Genomic DNA, 20,614 nt, shown 5'->3' with positions numbered 1-20,614 from the left:
ATCCATATTTTGTTCATTCAAATGCAACTAGATATGCAAAAATAATTGAATAATGATTTTCTGACACCCCTTGATGTAGCGTGTGCTAGAAACATAAATTCTTTTACTTTTAGAGGCACAACTGCACATATTTATGCAAATATACAATTGTGTATCATGAGAAAAAAAAATCTATAATTCTAACCCATGCTATGTCAAGAGGAGTAAAGATGCATTGGAGACATGTCTCAGAGGGGGCGTCAAAAAATCACAACTCACCACCTTCTTGATTGAAGCATAGAACTACCTTTCCCCCATTTAAGGCTATGTGGTCCTCCCTTTAAATAAAATTTGAGATACCTCATCTTTTTATATTGAAGACACTCCCCTTGACTTTGACTTTGACGTTGTCTTGTTTTATAAATTAACGAAAAATAATTTAATAGTCCTAATGTTTCTTTCAAAAATCAGTCTTATTTAACCTCTTAAATAAAATTATGATAATAGTGATGATGATGATGACAATGACAGTGATGACGATACTATCGAATCATAAGAGGGACATGTCATCAGTTTATTTTAAGGAAGTAACTCAAATATTCACATAAAATTGAATGTTTATGTGAATATTCAAGTGTTGTGAATAAGCGGGTGATTGGAGAGAGGTGTCCCCAACAATTTTAGAAAATGCTTCTAAACCCAAAAAGCAATTCTTGAACATCGTAACACCCAATTGCACAATCGCAAATCTTATAGAAGTGATTATATAAAAACACAGGTCGATAGCAACACAATGACAAATAGGCCCTTAATTAAATTTGTACAAGAAAAGCAAGTTATTTGACTTCCAACAATTTAAAAAAGGGAGCGGTTCAGCAGCCCTAAAATTTGTCAAGTTTTGTGCCAAACATTTTTTGTAAATCACTTTCGATAGGGTTAGAAATTTTGGAATAGGCTGATTTTTTGTGAGGATGATCTCTACGGTGAAGAGATCATCCTCACAAAAAATCAGCTCATTTTGAAACTTCTAATCCTAGTTTACAAGTTGAAGAATCGTTGACCATCCAATTTTTGCAAATCACTTTTGATGGGGTTATAAGTTTTGGAATAGACTGATTTTTGGTGAGGATGATCTCTGTGAGGATGATCTCTTTATCACAGAGATCATCCTCACAAAACGTCTAACCCATATTTTGAAAAATGTTTGACACCAAACTTGACAAACTTTAGGGCTGCTGAACCGTCCCTTAAAAAAATGTATAGCAAATAAATGAGAAAAAAAAGAAATCCATCAAAAGTCCAACTGAATTACATTTAAAATCAGTAAAAAAATTTATTTTTCTCAACCTTCCTACCGATTTCATCAAACTTAAACAATAAAAAAAAAAAAAAAAACTAACCTTTACAAGGGCGTAATGCGCACCATGCGCATCGTAAGCAAAAGTATAAAAGAAAAAGAAACAAATTAATAAAAGGGATAACTGACAAGCAATTCTCACCCACTTTAATTTAAAATGTTGAAATTTGACACTTCATTTTGTGCATCAGAAGCTCGACTCAACCGATTCCAGAATCAACCCGATCCAAACTAAACCTACCCGAAGAGAAATGGACCGAGTCACCTGATCTCAACGTTCGTTGTCCGAACCGATCTGACTCGCTTGTCTTTTCTCTCCTCACCGCCCTAACCAATTTCCCTTGTCCGTACTCATTCTCCATTGCAATCTTCTCTTTCATCTCTCCAACTAAATCCCACAAAACATCTCCTAATGTTCCTTTCTTATTCAAGAACAAAACCAACAATCTCTCTTTATAATTCTCCAATCTCTTTAAAACACAAACTAACTCTACCGATTCACCGAAACTCAGACTACCCAGTCTCTCTCTTAACTCATTAACTCGAACAAAAATCTCCTTCTGCGCAGAGTAATAATCCTCACTCACCAAACCCATCGCCTCGTAAATCAATTTGTTCTCTCGATTGTTCATCAACTCGGGCGATTTGCAAATTTCTTCAATAAGATTCACTAACGCATCGATTTCTTTCAACAAATCTCTATTCAAAAGGGCAGATATCTTCTCTTCTTCTTTCTCTGTTTCAGTCGAAGAAGAAGAAGAAGAGAGAAAGAAACCCAGAACCCTAGAAATTAATAAGAGAGATTCAAGAAGTCTAGCATACCATCTGACCCAAGAAGACAATTCCCATGTTTCGGGACTGAAATTATCTCGAAAATTGGAGAGATTGAGATAGTTTCTTCCGCCTGTAATAGGGTAGATAGAGAGTTGATCTTGAAGGATGAAGGAGCCACGTTTGATTATGTGATGGACTGTGATGAGGCACTTGAAGGCTACGAATGAGTTTTGGGTGTTTTGTAGACGATCCATGAGAGCTTCGATACAAGAGGATGCAGTGATCCGAGAACTGTGGCCAAAGGAGAGGAGTGCTTCGAGGTGCTTCTCGTGAGGTGGGTTTGATGGGTCGTGTGTGGTGGCTCGAAGGATAGAGAGTTGCAGAGAGGACGTGTTTGGTTTGGACAGAAGAGCAGCTTTGCTTAATGAGGCCTTGTCTTTAAGAGCACCAAATAGGTCCCTGAGCTTGGTTCGTCTCCCCATCAGAGAGAAGCAGAAAAAGGAGGTTAGATGAATTTTCGTTTTTGAATTTATTGTGATTTATTGGTTTATAGAGTCGTGATTAGAGAAATCTAATCAAGCTGACCAATTGGTGTTGGTGGGTTGAAATGGGTACCCGACATCCATGACCCATTTGATTAAGCAGAGATACCAAGTCCATATCCAGAGTCCGACCCAGCTTCCATATTCAGATCAAAAGTAGATTTTCATTTTCATGAAGAAATATCTTCTACAATTGGAAATTGGAAATCTAAGAAAGAAAATTATCCCAAATTGGACAATAATTTTAAAAGCAAGTCAAGGTATCAGGTATTTCTAATTTTAATATATTATTCCAAGTCCTTACCGCACAATATGTAAAAAAGTTTTCAATAATAATATAAGACCTACCTTTCAAGAAGAAAAAATATATAAGACCCAAAACTAATATGTTTAATAGGATCTACTTCTATGAATATAATATAATTTAAGAGGTGGATTGGATTAAACATCATCATCATCATCAAAATTTTATACGAAGAATTTGGAATCGGTTAAACAAATCTTAATTAATCATCTCCATTCAAGTATAATTTATATGTGAGGCTAATTTTTAGTCCACATCATGAGATGCGTAACAATATCAACCTTCCTCCAATTAGCGATTTTAAGCATTGGAGGCGTACCTACCAAAGAGTCTCTAAGAGCATCTCCAACGCAACAACCTCCACCTATACTCATAAATGAGTTTTTTTTATAGATATAGTGAGTTGCAATTATGGGTATTTATGTGATATACATTCCAATTTTGTTATCCAGAAGTTATTTAATAATTTTTTAATTTAATTCAGATTTAAAATTTTCAGAAATTGACTTATTTTCAACATAACTGTCTGAATTTTTTCACCTCCACAAAGGATGGGTAATCAGGTGGGAGTACCTTTTTTGGTATAAAAATGTCTAGACCCAAAAAATGGTGTGAGGTGAGTGTTGGATTGGAACCACTATTTTTGACTCCACTACCCAAAACAACAATTTGGAGGTGGGATGGGTATTGTGTGTGAGTTGCTCTAATGCCGAAGTCAAATAGAAGTCTTGTATTCAATGGAGTCATATAAAAAACCAGATAATCAAATAAAGAACCATTTTCAATCACTTTCGAAAGACACTATCCAAGGCGGATTTACAATGAGGGCAATTTTCCCCGTTAGAATTTTTACAACTTTGAAGGAGTTACTTACAAATTGAATTTTTTTAAGACCTTTTGTCCTCATAGAATTTTTAAAACTTTGAAGAAGTTATATAAATTAAAAAAAAAAATTAAGATCTTCAAGGATTTTGCCCCTCACAATAATATTAATGGAGTCTGAGTTGCCTCCACGAAGGTAAAATCTTGGCTCCGCCCTTGACAATATCAATTACAAACATACTCAAAAATTGCCCTTACTCTTTTGTTATTAATCTTGTTACTGTTATTCAACATGGAATGTGATCATTCTAATGGCAAATATCTTGCAACTGACATTACGCATCACAGTTCAAGTATTCTTATTATTTCAAGGCATGAGGTTTGGTCATAGAGCTTTTACATTTTTCCCTCACACAATTTATATATTATTATTATTATTATTATTATTTTAAGAGTTGGGCCGGAGCGACCTCAAGATAAGACCTCATATTGCACATCTCGATGTGAAAGTGGATAGGAATCATATATGCCTTTTCTCTTGAAGAAAAATATCTATGGTTCCCAGACACTTTCATGACAGGGTGTGCGACGTGAGGTTCAATCTTGAGACCACTTCATTATTATTATTATTTTCAAGGTGATTGGGTGTTATGTCAGATTCCCAAAAGCAGATTTTTTTAAGAGAAGCCCAAACATTTCATTCTTACATAGGGTTCCCTTGGGCTTCCTCATTTACAATACAAAACATTTTCCTTGGCGTAGTAAAGCTATTTATGACCACATCGTGTGGGGAATTCAGCATAGCAGCAAGTCTATCAGCCACCATGTTAGCCTATCTCGCGCTTAGACGCATAGTTCAGTTGATTTGATATATTGCAAAGTTGCCTTCACGTGTGTGTTCAAAGTGCTACTTACTCATCATAATTTTTATATATATTATCTTGTATTGTCATATCAATAGTTATTGGATCAGGACGGGATTTATACAAAGCAATTAAAAAAAAAAAAAATTTAGATTGGAACCTTATCAATTTTGAAATCATTAAAATTTGGATTCGAATTTCCGGTCTTGTCAAATCCATTGAAAAACCTAATTTCTGCCCATTAAATGGCCCCAAAAAAAAATCCCGTGTTAATAATTTTGGGGGATTTTGTTAACATGTACCCTTAAAAGTACAATAAATACACTTTGAAAATTAGAATATGAGTGCATTTCGATAAAAAAAATAATTTTTTAAAAGGTATTTTCAATACAAAATTCAATTTTCAAAGTGTATTTATTGCACTTTAACGTGTGCCTTAACAAGACCCAATTTTGGGATCAAAGCAAAACACTTTACCCTTTTAGTTTGTGAGATATTGATACTTAAATAAAATATCTTTATTTTTTTTATTTTTTGAATAGGAAGTTTTATCTTCTTTTATCTCTTGCTTAATTACTCAATCCCAATGCAATAAGTGATAAAAAGAAAGTAGGAAAATTCTTTGAAAATAATTCCCTAATTTAGTTATCTACAAATTGTTTGGGAACAAGTGTTGTTAATATTGAAATTTCTTCCAGAGTGTAGTGGAAGAATTAGACAAACAAATTTAGCATCACAATCATCCCATGGCCATTAAGGTTCCCAACGAACAAAAGCGCCGCTGGGTTTGAATAATAATAATTCTGCTAACAACTAAAGTCTTTTTCAAACACTAAAATATTTCTAACACATGCGACCCCATGGAACCTCTACCCTTCGTACATATCAAAAACAACAGTTAAAACGTACCCTGAATATATTTTGTATCATATCTTCACATTCTCGTAAGAATTGTTTTAATCTGTCTACCCCACATGTCAAACTCAATCAACTACCCTGACATGACAAGCTCGAGAATCACAGATCTTCGCTCCTCGGGATACATGGCTGCACTTCACCATAAAAAGTGTATCTCAAGGGAACCGTATATCCCGAAGAGGGCAGATCTACGATTCCCAAATCTGTCACATCAGATAATTGATTGAGCATGCCACATGGGATGGTTAGATTATAATTACTCTACTTAAAAAGTGCTTGTCAATAATATTTTTGGCCCACACATTAAAATCATTCTGATAAATGATTTTCAGATATTTATTTAATAAATTGTCTTTATATGCATGAACTAAAATAGAGAAAATCATGAGAGGATTTGAGAAATTTGAACTTAGAATGTTTCTTGATTCAATGTCTATAAAAGTCTAATTTCATAATCAGGATAACATTGTTTTAGGTCAAGATGCTAAAGCTTCTTCTATGGTGGTTTTTTGTTTGACACGAGGTTATGGGTTCAAATCTTGTTAAGTTTCATTGAGATGAAAGATCTTCATCGTTAATCTCACTAGAATGTTGATCAGATTGAGAGATGATGTTAATCATTGATTTAATCTCTATTTTCTTGACTATCGATCAAATCACTTCATATGATCAGATGCAATTCATTGTAGGTAAAAATTGCTGTCATTGGCTTCATGAACATTCTCATTGATGGATTCCAAGATCATGATGGAAAAAAGAATGCCGTCAGAATCCAATGGCTAAGAAGGACCAATTGGGCTGATTTTTGGTGTGTAGCTACGCTACTCCACTAGATGGGACAAACACTATTAGCCCTTCCATGAAGAACGGATCTTTTATAACACTTTTTCCTTATAGTTCCCTCTATCGTGTTTGAATGGTTGATGGAGTGTCACGTGAATAAGAAGGTAAAAGGAGAACGTTTAAAATTGGGAGTTCATTGGACATCCATTTTCAAAGCTTTGGATAAGTCTCAAAATATCTTTTTTTTAATCAGATACAAATGCTCAAATCTAATGGTTAGAACTCACCTATCAAACCGATAGTGGTGAGGAATCCTAATGGCCATAAGGTTGGGTTAGCAAGCTCAAAACTATGTGCCGGAGCAAGCTAGCTTAGCTGGTAAAGTCCACGATGGATGATAGTGTAGGCCTGGGTTCAATTCTCGCTAGTGTCAAGTTATTAATCTCATAAAAAAAGATTCACCAATCTAATTGTATAAATAAAATTTATTTTGTACCACATGGCACAAATCGAGCTTGTTTTCAGGTTTGACATAATCATATAAGAAGCTTCCTCATGGTTTTAAATCTCATCCTAATCATCTCGGTATCATCCAACAATGAGACGAATTGACAAGTCATCGCAAAGGCATATTTTGTTCTGACCCTAAGGCATTGTTCTAAATATCGTCTGAGACGACTCAAATAAATTAGATGTCCCATCCGAGATGACTCAATCTCGTTTATGGAGAAGAAGACACGTCAAAACGAGTTTTAAAACCATGAGCTTAGTTTGACGCAAAGAACTTGATCATTTGAAAGGATTACCAATTTTTACAAAATTAGTGATTCAACTATATAGTATCTTACTTTTGCCCATATGATATGATTTTTTTCATAAATAGAAGATTTTATTTATTTATCACACCTTAGAAATAGAAGAAAACGTAAGGAAAATATGATAGAAGGACTGATGTTTCATAAGTAAAATATCACACATACTCAAAGATAAATATCTTTAATAAATACAAATAGATGCAACCAAATTGAATCAAGGTTTAACCAATTTCATTGGCGCAGCAACCTTTAATTTGCAGTTGGAAGTCGAACTCGGTCCAGACTGGATTTCCCATTGAGTTGACCGCTCTGTTGAAGCTCCAAGTATTCCTTATATTTCATCCCATGGTATGCGGGTGGACACTGCTCCCTGTCCAGCAACGCTTGTGCTGGCCTCACTGTTGCTTCGAGAGATGGTCCATGTGCTAGGGCCAGGGAAATTCTTGCAGCTTTGTTATTCACTACAGCTCGGTGTAACACACTTTTGTACTTCCCATTGGTTAATATCTATCAGTTCATAATGTTTCAGTCAAACTCAAATATCACCAAATATGTTAATTCTTAAATTTAATTTAGTGATCTTATTATATTGCCAAAGCCCGTTTAAATACACACAAAAAAAATATATTTTTGACTTTTTAAATTTAAAAAGTCTGTTTGGATTTATTTTAAAAAATTACTTTTAAAAATAAAAAATATTTATTTATTTTTAAGTAAAAGAGAATTACTTTATACTTTTTAAAAGTTATTTTTTAACCAGTTACTTCTTATTTTCTATCCAATTGGGTTCTAAATAAAATCAGTCTAACCGCATCAAAATGGAGTTTAAAAAAAAAAAACCAAAGAATGACAAAGAGAACTTGACCATAATCAATTAACTACCCACCTCCAATTTCTTTCTCCATGGTTGTCTCGCTTTCATAACCAGATACTTTACAATTGGAGGAGTAGAAAAAGAAATCGAAAGGAGGTGTGTCCATTAAGAGTCCATTTACATATACTAAAAAAAATCAATTTTTGTCTTTAAAATTTTAAAAGTTAAAAATTTTATTTGGATTAATTTTAGAAAATCATTTTGAAAAAAAAAAAAAAAAAAATTACTTTCTAATTTCTAAAATGTATTTTCTTCCGTGATTACTTTCTACATTATATCCAAACCTGTTAAACATATAGAATGACTATCCGCATCAAGGACACCATATTTAATTTCATCAAGGCTTACATTGTCATACCAATTAATGAAATTAAATACGGTGTCTTTGGAACAGATAATCATTCTATATTTTTAATTATCAAAGTACTCCCTTTCTATTTCTTCTCCATCAAAGAAGTACTTCGATTTGAAGAACAACTTCTGGAGATCTAAGGAGATTGGTTATGAGATTGAGACAATGATAGAAGGTAATTAGTTGCTAAAATTGGTGAATTTGAATAACCTGCTCTAACGGTCTCACCCAAGTTACTCATCTCACTAAAGACAGACTTACACAATGGCAAGACTAAAAGTTTTGGGTTTAGATCCATATTTCAGTTGGTTGACATATTGCAATAAACTCAACGTACCTCCAGATGATCAGCAGTGTTAACCAAGAAACAGTTGGGTTGGGCGTTGACATGAACCCATTTTCCATTGTGTTGCAGCTGAAGTCCACCAACTTGGTTCTGCATGAGAAGGGTCAAGAGGCCGTGATCCGAGTGAGGGGGCATGCCTATTGCAAGTTCGGGTTGTGGGCACAGTGGGTAGAAATTTGCAATGAGGATCTGGAAAATGGACTCCAGTTCTAGCGCCTTTTCGATGTAGCATTCTTCCAAACCTAAGCTTTCAGATATCCCTCTAAGCAATTCTATTGCTACTTGTCTTGTTCTTTGGGAAAACTCTAATGAAATCTCACTGTTCAAATAAAAAACCAATTTCAAAACTTCTCTTAGCTAGGTACCTCCCACCTTCCAGAGCCAGAGAAAATAAAAACTTCTCTTGGGATATGGGTTGATTAATCTCTCCAGGCTTCAATCAGGGTAGAATTACAAAAATAGATATGAACTATGAACCAGATATGAATTTACAATTAAAAAAAATACTAGAAACTAAACTAAATTTGTTGCTATGCAAAAAGAAAAAAAATGGAAGATTGTAACAGAGAAACAGAATTCTTTTCAGGTGAATTTTGTGTCGTAACAAATAATATGGCCGCCCACTTTTTTTATATTTAAATAATGTCCTTTGCAAGAGGTAAGAACCTTTTGAAGTATTATTAAATAAATGACTCATCTATATTTACCTGCACCAGATGCTGCCCTACACGATTTTGGTGAATATTTGAGATGCCCTATGTGTTTTAAAATTGATGACATTGCCCTTGAAAAATGATCTAAAAGTCATTTGACTTTACTTTTCAAAACCAGCCCTCTCTCACCTATGACAATGACCATAGTTGCCATCACCAATGACATAATTGGCTTGTGTTTGCCTTGTGTGTCTGCTTTACTACTTTAAATAAATACCATGATAGTGTTAACCAATCAACTACTTTAAAAGATCGATTTGTTGAATATAAGAGAGTCATGGGGATTCATTAAGGTATGACTCACCTGAGAGTGGAGGAAAATATATACTCAACACTCTCCCTCACTCAAATTCAAACCCATGGCCTATACGAATCAGCGCTCTAATACCATGTTAATCAATCGACTACTCCACAAGACCGATCATTTGAAGTAGTTGGTTGGTGAACATAGTATCACAGTGGGTAACCATAGGGATGTAGGAGACACGTTACACGTGAATGGGCTCATGTGAACGATAGTCCCACATTGTCAGGTTTCATAACTTTGGGCTATATATAAATTTGGAACAATCCTCATCTTACAAACCGGTTTTGTGAGGATGAGTAAGGCACATGGGCTTCTACATGGTATTAAAGCGGGCAACCACAAGCATGTTGTAATACCCCAGACCTAAAATTCCATTTATAATTTATAATGTATGGGGAGGGATTTTTATGAAAAATTGGTGTTATATTATGTTTAAAATATTCAAAAGACTTCCTCAATCAAGTTAAAATTGTTAGAATTAATTTTTGGAATACATTGAGTCTTATTTTGATATCATTCAATCTCTAAATAGAATACAAATAAAATTTATAGAAAACTTATATATTGGGGAGGTCTTTAATAAGGGTATTGTTTCCCTTTTAATTTAATAGTAATATAGGAAAATAAAAAAACAAGTGTAACTTTAATTTCAACCCTTAGATCATCTGAGATTATGATGATATGAGAATTGATTAAAAATTTATTTTAAAATTTAAAATCATTTCTTAAATAGAGTTGGTTTAAGTAGAATTTTTTTTTTAAAAAATTTAAATTAATATTTTTATATTCATTTTGAAGTAAGGAAAGAATTTTAAGATACTTAAAATTTTTCTTAATTTGTGAATGATCTAGATTAATAGGATAATTAATATTTAGGATAAGTAAATGAGATAATATCTTGTGACATTATTCCTAGAATTTTTAGGAGCACATCTTTATTTTATTTTAAAACTTAATCTCATCCTTAAGAGAGAGAGAGAGAGAGAGCGAGAGAAAGAGATTTTCATCTTTGAAAAAATAAATATTTTTAATTTCAATAGAGCATTAATCATTTGCTATTATTAAAGAAGAAAATATTATTCGTAGAATCAAGTGAATTAATGTAGTCAAGTCATAGACTCACCGTAAAAAAAAAGAGAGGTTCATATTTTCATTTCTCTATCAATTAAAATAAGATATTTATGATAGAATATGAAAGTTCTATGTTTGAAATTATGATGTGGTTAGATTTGCTACAGAATTCTATGTTTGGAATACAATGACAATGATGATAATACTTTATGATATTTTTGAAATTATTATTGTCATTGAAGTTTTACTATTATTATTAATCATGATTATATTTTTCTCTTGTAAATTTTTTATTTTCCATTTATTTATTTTATATTAATTCTTAGAAAAAGGTAGAGATGAGTTTTTACTCGGGCATTGTAGCGTATGTTTTTTTTTCAAAAATTCTGATTTTGATTTAGAAAAGTGATGGCAACGTACAAGATTGAGAGGTGATGATATAATGATTATTTTTCACCTATAGTTAATTATTTATTAGATTTTTATTTAACTCTATTAATTGATGTTAAGGGGTGTATGGGGCTAAAGCTTTAATTTGACTTATGTTAATATGTTCAAAAATTTCATTTCTTTTTGTTATAGATTTCTAATGTAATGAGAGAATAATTAATTACGTTCTTTATAAAAAAAATATGATGATTATTATTGATTCAGCAATTAATTAAATTAATTTTTTTTATCACCTTAAGTCTTGGGTCACAAGTTTAATCATGGATCATGAGCAACATTGTGGACCTAGAATTTGAGGCGTGACACATGTAAGAGACATGTTACACGTAAGGGGGAGTGTAAGCAATAGTCCCACATCGCTTAGGTATCATGACCTTGGGCTATTTATAAATCCGAGGCAATCCTCACCTTACAAGCCGATTTTGTGAGGGTGAGTTATGCTCATGGGCTTCTACAGATAGTACCAAGTGGACTTACATTAAAAATGGGATGCTTCTATTTGCACACACTAAACTAGTCAAGTGTATCCACTTGCTTAACTTTAAAATACCTAATAAATGCACTTTAATGTAAATTACTTAATTCACCCATTTAAAGGTATTGAATGATCTTTTTTTCTTTTTCTTCTTCTTCTTTTACTCTCTCTCTCTCTTTTATTTCTTTTTCTTTGCATCTAGAAAGGTTTCAATGAGGGTTTTAAGCTTTGATCTCACTAGTTTTTCTTACTCTAACACTTTCAATCAAGTTGAAACCGTTCATATGAGAAAGTTATGTTCGGTAGATATCTACAGAATCAGTTTTGTGATGTTTGATAGGTATCTACTGAATTTGCTAAAACATGTTTTGAGATTTTAATAATGTTTATTTTATTTTATTTTTATTTTGAATCTTCCTTGATGATTAAATGCATAAAAAGTAAAAGAAATTTCAAAGAAACAAGAGAACTTGAAGAAAAAAAAAAACTTCATTGATTCAACCTCTCACAAAACTCAGAAGGAGATATATGAATATAAAGAAGATGAAGGAATGGAGAAGGAAGGAAGGAAGAAGAAGATGTGGGTTTTTTGTTCAGTAAGTGGTGGCCTGATTTTAAATCTTGTTCGAGACGAGATGAATTGCCCTAGTCCTCTTAGTCTCATTCAACAACAATACATATATACACTATGTCTCAACATTCACATCACCTTGCAAGATAAACGAGATATCTAGGACGATATTTTGAAAATCTCTGTTGAGTCAGTAAAACTCACTCGCATCAACCAGAATTTTGTAAAGTTTGAATAAAATAATTATTTTTTTTTAGAATTTAAATATTTATTATATAATAAAAACATGATTTTACGACTAAAAGTTTTCTAATATATCTTATTTTATTAAACAATTATAATTAATTTAATTTAAATATATGTAAATCAATCATTATAAATCAAGTTGAATGGATTGTCTCGTTCAAGACAACTCGATCTTCTCCATGGACGAGACAAGATGTCAAATCGAATTTTAAAACCATGGGTGGTTGTGTGTGCAATAAGTAATAACAAAAGGGTAAAATGATAATTTTCTTATTCTAAAAAATCACTTAAATTGCTGCGATTGACCATCTCGATGTTACCGTTTAAATCATTGTAAGTGATATATTTATCACTATGATTGTATATTTATTCAAATTATCAAAAAGGAAGAAAACGGGCCAGCATGGCCCATTAACATTCATATATAGTGACTGTGAGGTGAAACGTCATGCTTATCTTTTAGTTCATGCATCTACTTGTGTATGGCTAGACGACAAATTTTCAATCAACTATTGGCCCCCACCAAAGTCTTGGCCGACCATTCGATGTCGGACATCTCTTTGAATAGAGATAACACACTACTTCATTACAATCACGTAATGAAAGAAGGCCGATAAGATGTTTGTTCAAAAATGTCCCAACAGCCTTACTCTTATATCAAAGTCATTTTCACCAAAATGAATAAATCTACAATCTCGCATAAATATTTTTTTTATTATCTTATTTTTAAAATAATTTTAGAGTGCTGCTGGAGTGACCTCAAGTTGAAATCTCGTATCGTACTTCTTAACATGAAAGTGAATAAGAATTATAAATATTTTTTCACTCGTATCTTGATGAAAAACATTTATAATTCCATACACTTTTACATCAAAAAATGCCATATGAAATTCTAATTTAAAGTCATTTCAGCATTATTCATAATTTTATTTAAAATATTTTTAAAAAAAATGTTGGAGTGTCTTTAATTCACATTTTATTGACGTGAAAAAGTGTATGGAATAAAATGTGCCTTTTTATCTTGTCAGGATGAAAAGCATATGTGATTCCGTACACACCTCCACATGGTCAGTCTGGAGTTCTTTCTATTTTTAATTATAAATTCACCATTTTAGTATATTAAATGATAGATTATTTATATATGGGTCCCGTTCAGTAACAAACATTTTGACAAAACATGGGTTAGAGGTTTTGGAATGGGCTGATTTTTGGTGAGGATTATCTCTACGGTGAGGAGATCATCCTCACAAAAAATAAGCTCATTCCAGAACTTCTAACCCCATGTTTACAAGTTGAAAAATTGTGAACCGTCTAATTTTTGTAAACCATTTTTGATGGGTTAGAAGTTTTGGAATGGGCTGATTTTTGGTGATGATGATCTCCTCACCGTAGAGATCATCATCACCAAAAATCAGCCTATTCCAAAACTTCTAACCCATATTTTGAAAAATGTTTTGCTAAAAATGTTTGATGCTGAACATTTCCCTTTATCTATATATATATATATATATATGGGTTAGGTTCAAGGGCCATATGAGAAAACATCTGAAAAAACTTTCGTTTTTAATAAAATTTTAAAATATGGGTTAGAAATTTTGGATTGAGCTGATTTTTTGTGAGGATGATCTCTATGATGGGAAGATCATCAAAAAAAAAAAAAATCAGTCCAATCTGAAACTTCTAACCCCATTAAAAGTGATTTAGAACGTGAACTGTCAATTTTTAACTAATTTTTATCATTAATTTGTAAAGCACTTTTGATGGACTTAGAAGTTTCTGAATGAGCTGATTTTTTGTGAGGATGATTTTTTCATCATGATGACCATCCTTGCAAAAAATCAGCTCAATCCAAAACCTCTAACTCTTATTTTGAAAAACGAAAGTTTTTTCATATGACTTTTGAACCGCCCCATATATATATATTTTGGATCAACCCAACCCGGGCGATTGCAGTGACGCCCGAGTTTGTGTTAGAAGGAAAGAAGGCGTACCTGAAACCGGGAGGTTTAGAAGGGGAATGAAACTCCGGGTGTACGAACACTTTGAGAAAATCTCTCCAGAAAAAAACCTTCTCCACCGAAGCATTAAAGCTCGTGCCACACCTTATCGGATCTAAGACGTGATTTCCTGCGTATTTCAGCTTCTCCTCCTCGGTCTGATCGAAGAAATTTTGACACGCGTCAATCATCTGCTTACTCAAGCTCTCTGGCACACCGTGATTGATAACCTAAAGATGCATCTAAATAAAATCACAAACAACAAAACTAGAATATTGAAGAAGAAATATTAATTTTAATTTTAAAGTTTAAACCATGAAGAAACCCCATTCACGACAAGCGTTGCCAAGTTCTTGGACCATCTGAGATCGTTGATGAGGAGAACTGGATGTGAGAAGGGAGAAATCAATGGTGGGGATTTGTTCATCATAAGCTACAAGTGCGTCATCTTGATTGGTAGAGAAGGCGTAGTTGGAAGGAATAGAGGTAATGGTATTTGATTCAACTAGGTCTTTAATGGAGCCTATCTTCGGTGGAAGTGATGATTCTACCAGCACTGCTGCTGTTGCAGCCATGGATGAAGAGAGACGAAGAAGAAGACTATTACAAGATTTTGGGACTATTACTAGTGTACAAAATTTAGGAAAAATATCTTAAAAAGGACCCCTGGCAGAGGGGTATATTTCTTAATAGTCCCTAAATTTTGTGCGGTGGCTTGATGGCTCATTTACCAAACTTTTAATTTCTAGCCGCCCCCCTCCCCACTGATGTCACTCCAACATTAATCTAACAGTTTCTCTTTCATGCGGTATTGTCATTCTATATATTATTCAGCTTAGTATAATATTCAATTTAAACAACAAATTCAGATTTTATTTTATTTTTTAAATTTAGAGAGAGAGACTTAAGAGTTTTCTTGTGTATCAAAAGTAGAAAAATACTACATATCTAATTTACGTATCTGCTAACAGAGTACAATTCAAGACATTTTCCTGAACTGTTTAACCACATGTTCTCCCACATTTTTTTTATTTCTGCATAATAAATAACTTCACTTTTTAAATCATCATTATAATGCCAACTACCACTTTTTCTATTTATTGGGGCACGTAGCAAGAACCCATTGATGGATTAAAATAAAGAGTCCTGATAATGTGATTTGTCAGGTGGCATACTCAAATCGACTTCCTGATGTGAAAAAGCTTGGGAACCATAGATTTAAACGTCTCAAAATACATGATTCCTTTGAGATATATTTTTAGGGAAATGTTCAACAACAAACATTTTTCAAAACATGGGTTAGAGATTTTGAAATGGGCTGATTTTTCAACTTGAGGTCATTTCAGTGTTATTCATAATTTTATTTAAAACATTTTAAAAAAAATGTTGGAGTGACTTTGATTCACACTTTATTGATGTGGAGAAGTGTATGGAATCATATGTGCCTTTTTATCCTGTAAGGCGAAAAGCATATGTGATTCCGTACACACCTCCACATTTTCAAATCTGGAGGTCTATTTTCAATTACAAAATCACCTTTCTAGTATATTAAATAATATATATATATATATATATGGAAAATGTTTAGCAACAAACATTTTGGCAAAACATTTTTCAAAACCTGGGTTAGAGGTTTTGGAATGGGCTGATTTTTGGTGAGGATGATCTCTATGGTGAGGAAGATCATTATCACCAAAAATCAGCCCATTCCAAAACTTCTAATCTCATCAAAAATTATTTACAAAAAATTGACGGTCCACGATTTTTCAACTTGTAAACATGGGACTAGAAGTTTTGGAATGAGTTGATTTTTTGTAAGGATGATCTCCACGGTAATTTTGGAATGGGCTGATTTTTTATAGGGATGATCTTCTCACCGTGGAGATCATCCTCACAAAAAATCAGTCCATTCCAAAACCTCTAACCCATGTTTTGAAAAATATTTTGCCAAAATGTTTGTTGCTGAACGGGACCCTATTTTTTATTATAACGAAGTACAATCATGTATCCCAAGATGTATAGACTTACGATTTTCGAATTTGTCACGTTAAGGAGTTGATTGTGTATGCCACTTGGTGAGTCATATTATCATTACTCTAAAACAAAATACATGAATCTCATTTTCTATTTTAACTTTATCATGAATCATATTTTCATTCGGCCTTCCTCTCGAAATTTTAGATGTTTTTTACTTGAACCATGATGCTATTACATTGATCGATGACTTTGGTATTTTGCACATGTTCATTTACATTCTATATATTAAAGTTATTCTTAGAAGGACAGTTCTTTATTGTCTTTCCTATAATCTTAGTTATTTCATCTAATATCCTGTCCAATATGCCCATTCTATGAGTGTATGGAGATGGTCAAACATTCAGTTGTATAAAGCATCTTTAATCTTATTGCCATATATAATATTCTCTTTATAGTTTAAGAATGCGTGGCAATAATACAAATTCTCTAAAAGCACTCATGTATTTTATCTATTAATATATTAATTCAACACTAATTTTATAGATCATGTCATGACATCTCTATTAATTTAAATTTTTTATGTACCACAATTTTTTAGCTACTGTTTTGGTAATTTTCTATGATTTATAATTTTGTTATTTAAAATGTTTTCTTTTGAAAAATGTATTCCTTGCGGAAAAATTAAGCAGATGCATGGAGTTCTTTTCATTAGAAAAAGGGAATCACAACATGTTACGGTGGTTTAGACGAAAACATTTTTTGTAATTTTTTTCAAAAGATATTCTTTGACGCAAATTGGGGGCACTTTAAAGTTTGTACAAAGAAAAATGTTGAATTGACTAAAAAAGACACTCAACTGACAAGGCAATGTGCACAAAACCATTAATTTTTTTTCTATGATTTTGTGCACAATACCACTCAGTTGAGTATCTTTTTTAATCAGTTCAAAACATACATAAATTTTTGATGATGCTTTTCATTAGAATTTGAATGATGAAGTAAGAATTATTTTTGTAAGTCATAACATACAACAATTTTTTTTAAAATAACTTCTTATGTTCTTTCTATTTTGGAAAAGTTTTTATTTTGAACAACCAATTAGCCATGAGTACTGAAGAGACCTAGGAGTTTATAAGGAGAGACACAAGGCAATTTATGTGCGATGTGGAACTAAACTCAACATATCCCGTACGTGTAGGCCGGATTGAGCCAAAGCACGTGGAGATATGAATTAGATGACGTGAAGGAGAGAAAGGCCCGTTCTAATATCATGATAAATTTAGGGTTCCAACTCAAAACCAATTGGCAATGAGTAGAAATGTCTGCGAGTTTATAACAAGAAAGACAAGGTAATTTGTGTCTGATGTGGGACTAAACTTAACAAAATTGGTCTCCACCTTCTAATTATTGATCACTAGTCTTATTTGCCTTCAAAAAATGTAGCAGTCCCATTTAAAGTTTCCAAAAAAAAAAAATCCATGGGTGTTTCTTATCATAAAAATTGTATTGTAACAAAGAATGACAAAATGGTTATTTTGGGGTTATTCTAGACTGTAAAGAGGAGGTTACAAAATTTGATGAAGGATTAATCGGGGCAGTTACCTATTGAGGAATGGGGAGTTGTATCTTGTAATTATACCTATTTATTTGGACATTTTTTTATTTATGTAAATGAAGGTGTTGGTGATTACAAACAGACCATGTAATGGAGGAGGGTGTATTTGTAACTGAGGAATTAAACTCTACTGCATTGGCTCATGAGTCCCATTAACCTGAGTCGTGGGGTGTAGTTTTCAATCTTGGCGACGAATCTTGTTAACAAAATTTTATTTTTTTTGTTTTCTTACTCATCCTTTTTTTGTTATATACCGTTTAACTCAGATATTGTTTGGACTCAAACCTATCCTGACAAATTGGCCTCATTCCTGGGATATTTATGAAAAAGTGATCAACTTTTGATGAATTTACGATTCCGACGTAATACTCATTTTAATTATCCAAATGTGAACGATAACGAATTTGGAGGTTTTTAAATTGACTACTTTGCAGGTTTAAAGTGATTAATTGAAAATAATTTTTTTTTTTTTTTGCAAAGTGAAATAGTCACTTTCTGCGAAATTGTCACTTTAAAACCGTCAAATTCATTATCATTTTGATTTTTTTTAATGAAAACGTGATAATTCACGTTTTGATAATTAAAGTGAATTGTTGGTCGGAATCATAAATAACTCATTTTCAGCTCATGAAAGGGTAATTCACCCCTCTTTTTTAGTTCTTCTTTTTTCACTTTTTCTATCATACAAAAAAAAAAAAAAGTGAATAATTTAGTTGAAGTACTAAGGAAACTTCCGGTCACATCTGCCAAGAAAAACACAAATTGGGAGTGAAAAATGGGATTAATTTCTACATATCTAAACCATTGTGATCTCAGTGCATCTACGATTTCTCACACAATATTTCTACAAATGCGAGGAAAACTCTTTTTTTTTTTTTTAAACGGAAATCACGGGGTTAGGCAGACCCCCCAGACCAGATATATTAAAGAAAAAATCAGCTAGAGTCTGTAGTAGTAGCATCCTCACTCACAATGATATCTAGCTCTCTAGGGATTGGGGAATTAAAAAAAGAAGCCAAGCAATTAGCTACCCTATTAGTTTCTCTATAATAAAAAAGATAAAGAACAAGATCGAAAAAGAGGAACTAAGGATTTGGATGTTTTTCACAAATCTTCTATCCTTCCCAGGATGCTACATCTCATCAGAATGCAATCAATTGCGGCGGATGAGTCAAAAGAAACAATGATATAAATGACACCTTCTCTGACAGCCAATTCAAGACCCTTGAAGATTGAGCATGGAAGAACCATTACAACCTTCAGCAAACATTTTAAGGACCCTACCATCAAAATTTCTAAGCACAGCTCCCATACTTCCCAAAGAACCTCGGAGAGAGCCACTCGTGTTGATCCCATTTACATTTCAACTCCTTTTTAATAACGAAAGGGGCTGAAATCGACCAGTTAGAGAGGAGGTCTCTATGGCATTCGGTGTCAAGGACAGGTGAGGTCAGCCCAACTTCTTGAGAGATAATGGCAATAAGAGCTTCTTCAGTCTTTGAGGTCTGACTTGAAAGTTCTTTCACACATTTCTCTCTCACATATTGTAAATAGACGCTTGGAAGACAAACCGCCATGCTTTTACCTTTGAGGATGCTAAAATAGAATTAGATCTCTCACTAACCATTGTGACATTGTGTGAAGACGAAAACAAAGGATTTTTGCAAACGACTATAAAATAGGCAATGACGTGCTCCAACTACACTTCGCCAAATAGTACCACTGTAACAAGTAGTAACCCAATACCATGGATGTAAGCAAAAAGATATAATGATTTTATTTATTAATTTCCTTTGATTACAACTTACGTGGTATGTATTGAGGTGTGGGAAGAGGGTTTCAATCCTCCACTCTCGATCTTATATAGGATCCAGTCTCTCATTCTTTTCATAACTAAAAAAGAAACCTTATTTCTAAGCTTCAACTACTAAGAGACTATCCTTCACAAATGACAAGAATGCTCTCAAATAATGGAAAGAAAGTATCTCTGCAACTTCTAGATTTGACAAGCATGATGGGGGAGGTTAACACTTTTGATGAAGGATTACTAGAAAAATTACAAATTGAGGAGGAATAGAAAGTTATGGATTATTTATTTTCAAAAGTTTGCCTATGACGAATATTGAGGAAGAATAGAAAATTATAAGATGAGATAGAAAAGAAAATATAATAAAGTTAGAGGGATATTCTTGAAAATAGGTAAAAGATGAAAGTCAATCAAATTTGAAAGATCTTCTTGAAAAAGAAGAGAAGGAAAGAGGAAAGATATTAAAGTCAAAAGTTATCCTCGCCATTGTTGGTCACCTAAAGAGATTTATCCAAACTAACTTGGTACGTGTGACTTGTGGGGTATTGTAGATACCCAAAGGATTTAAGTGAGATATGATGCTCTAAGAGGCTAGTTGTCTTGCCCCCACCCCCAGCTTTACCCTTTTTCATAAATTAAAAAAAGATTATCCTCAA

The 20,614-nt window shown here is 32.9% G+C and overlaps 2 protein-coding genes across 2 annotated transcripts; both read right to left on the bottom strand.

Moving 5' to 3' along the window:
• Nucleotides 1–1,377: 1,377 nt before the first annotated feature.
• On the bottom strand, nt 1,378–2,642 carry LOC147406864 (putative clathrin assembly protein At4g40080). The gene has a single exon (XM_086435187.1). The coding sequence runs from the start codon at nt 2,590–2,592 to the stop codon at nt 1,537–1,539; it is 1,056 nt and encodes a 351-aa protein (XP_086291313.1). The 5' UTR covers nt 2,593–2,642; the 3' UTR covers nt 1,378–1,536.
• A 4,614-nt stretch (nt 2,643–7,256) lies between these two features.
• LOC147406863 (2-oxoglutarate-dependent dioxygenase 19-like) lies at nt 7,257–15,280 on the bottom strand. Its single transcript, XM_086435185.1, has 4 exons — nt 14,874–15,280; nt 14,554–14,789; nt 8,721–9,048; nt 7,257–7,664 (listed from the first exon to the last, which is right to left on the bottom strand). The coding sequence occupies exons 1-4, from the start codon at nt 15,132–15,134 to the stop codon at nt 7,407–7,409; spliced, it is 1,083 nt and encodes a 360-aa protein (XP_086291311.1). The 5' UTR covers nt 15,135–15,280; the 3' UTR covers nt 7,257–7,406.
• Between the last annotated feature and the right edge of the window lie 5,334 nt (nt 15,281–20,614).

This window comes from Akebia trifoliata, chromosome 3 (genome assembly GCF_017979445.1).
Source record: "Akebia trifoliata isolate Shusen 1 chromosome 3, ASM1797944v1, whole genome shotgun sequence".
NCBI classification, from domain to species: Eukaryota; Viridiplantae; Streptophyta; class Magnoliopsida; order Ranunculales; family Lardizabalaceae; genus Akebia; species Akebia trifoliata.
The sequence above is the reverse complement of the archived record's forward strand: the minus strand, read 5'-3'. Positions and strand labels throughout refer to the sequence as shown.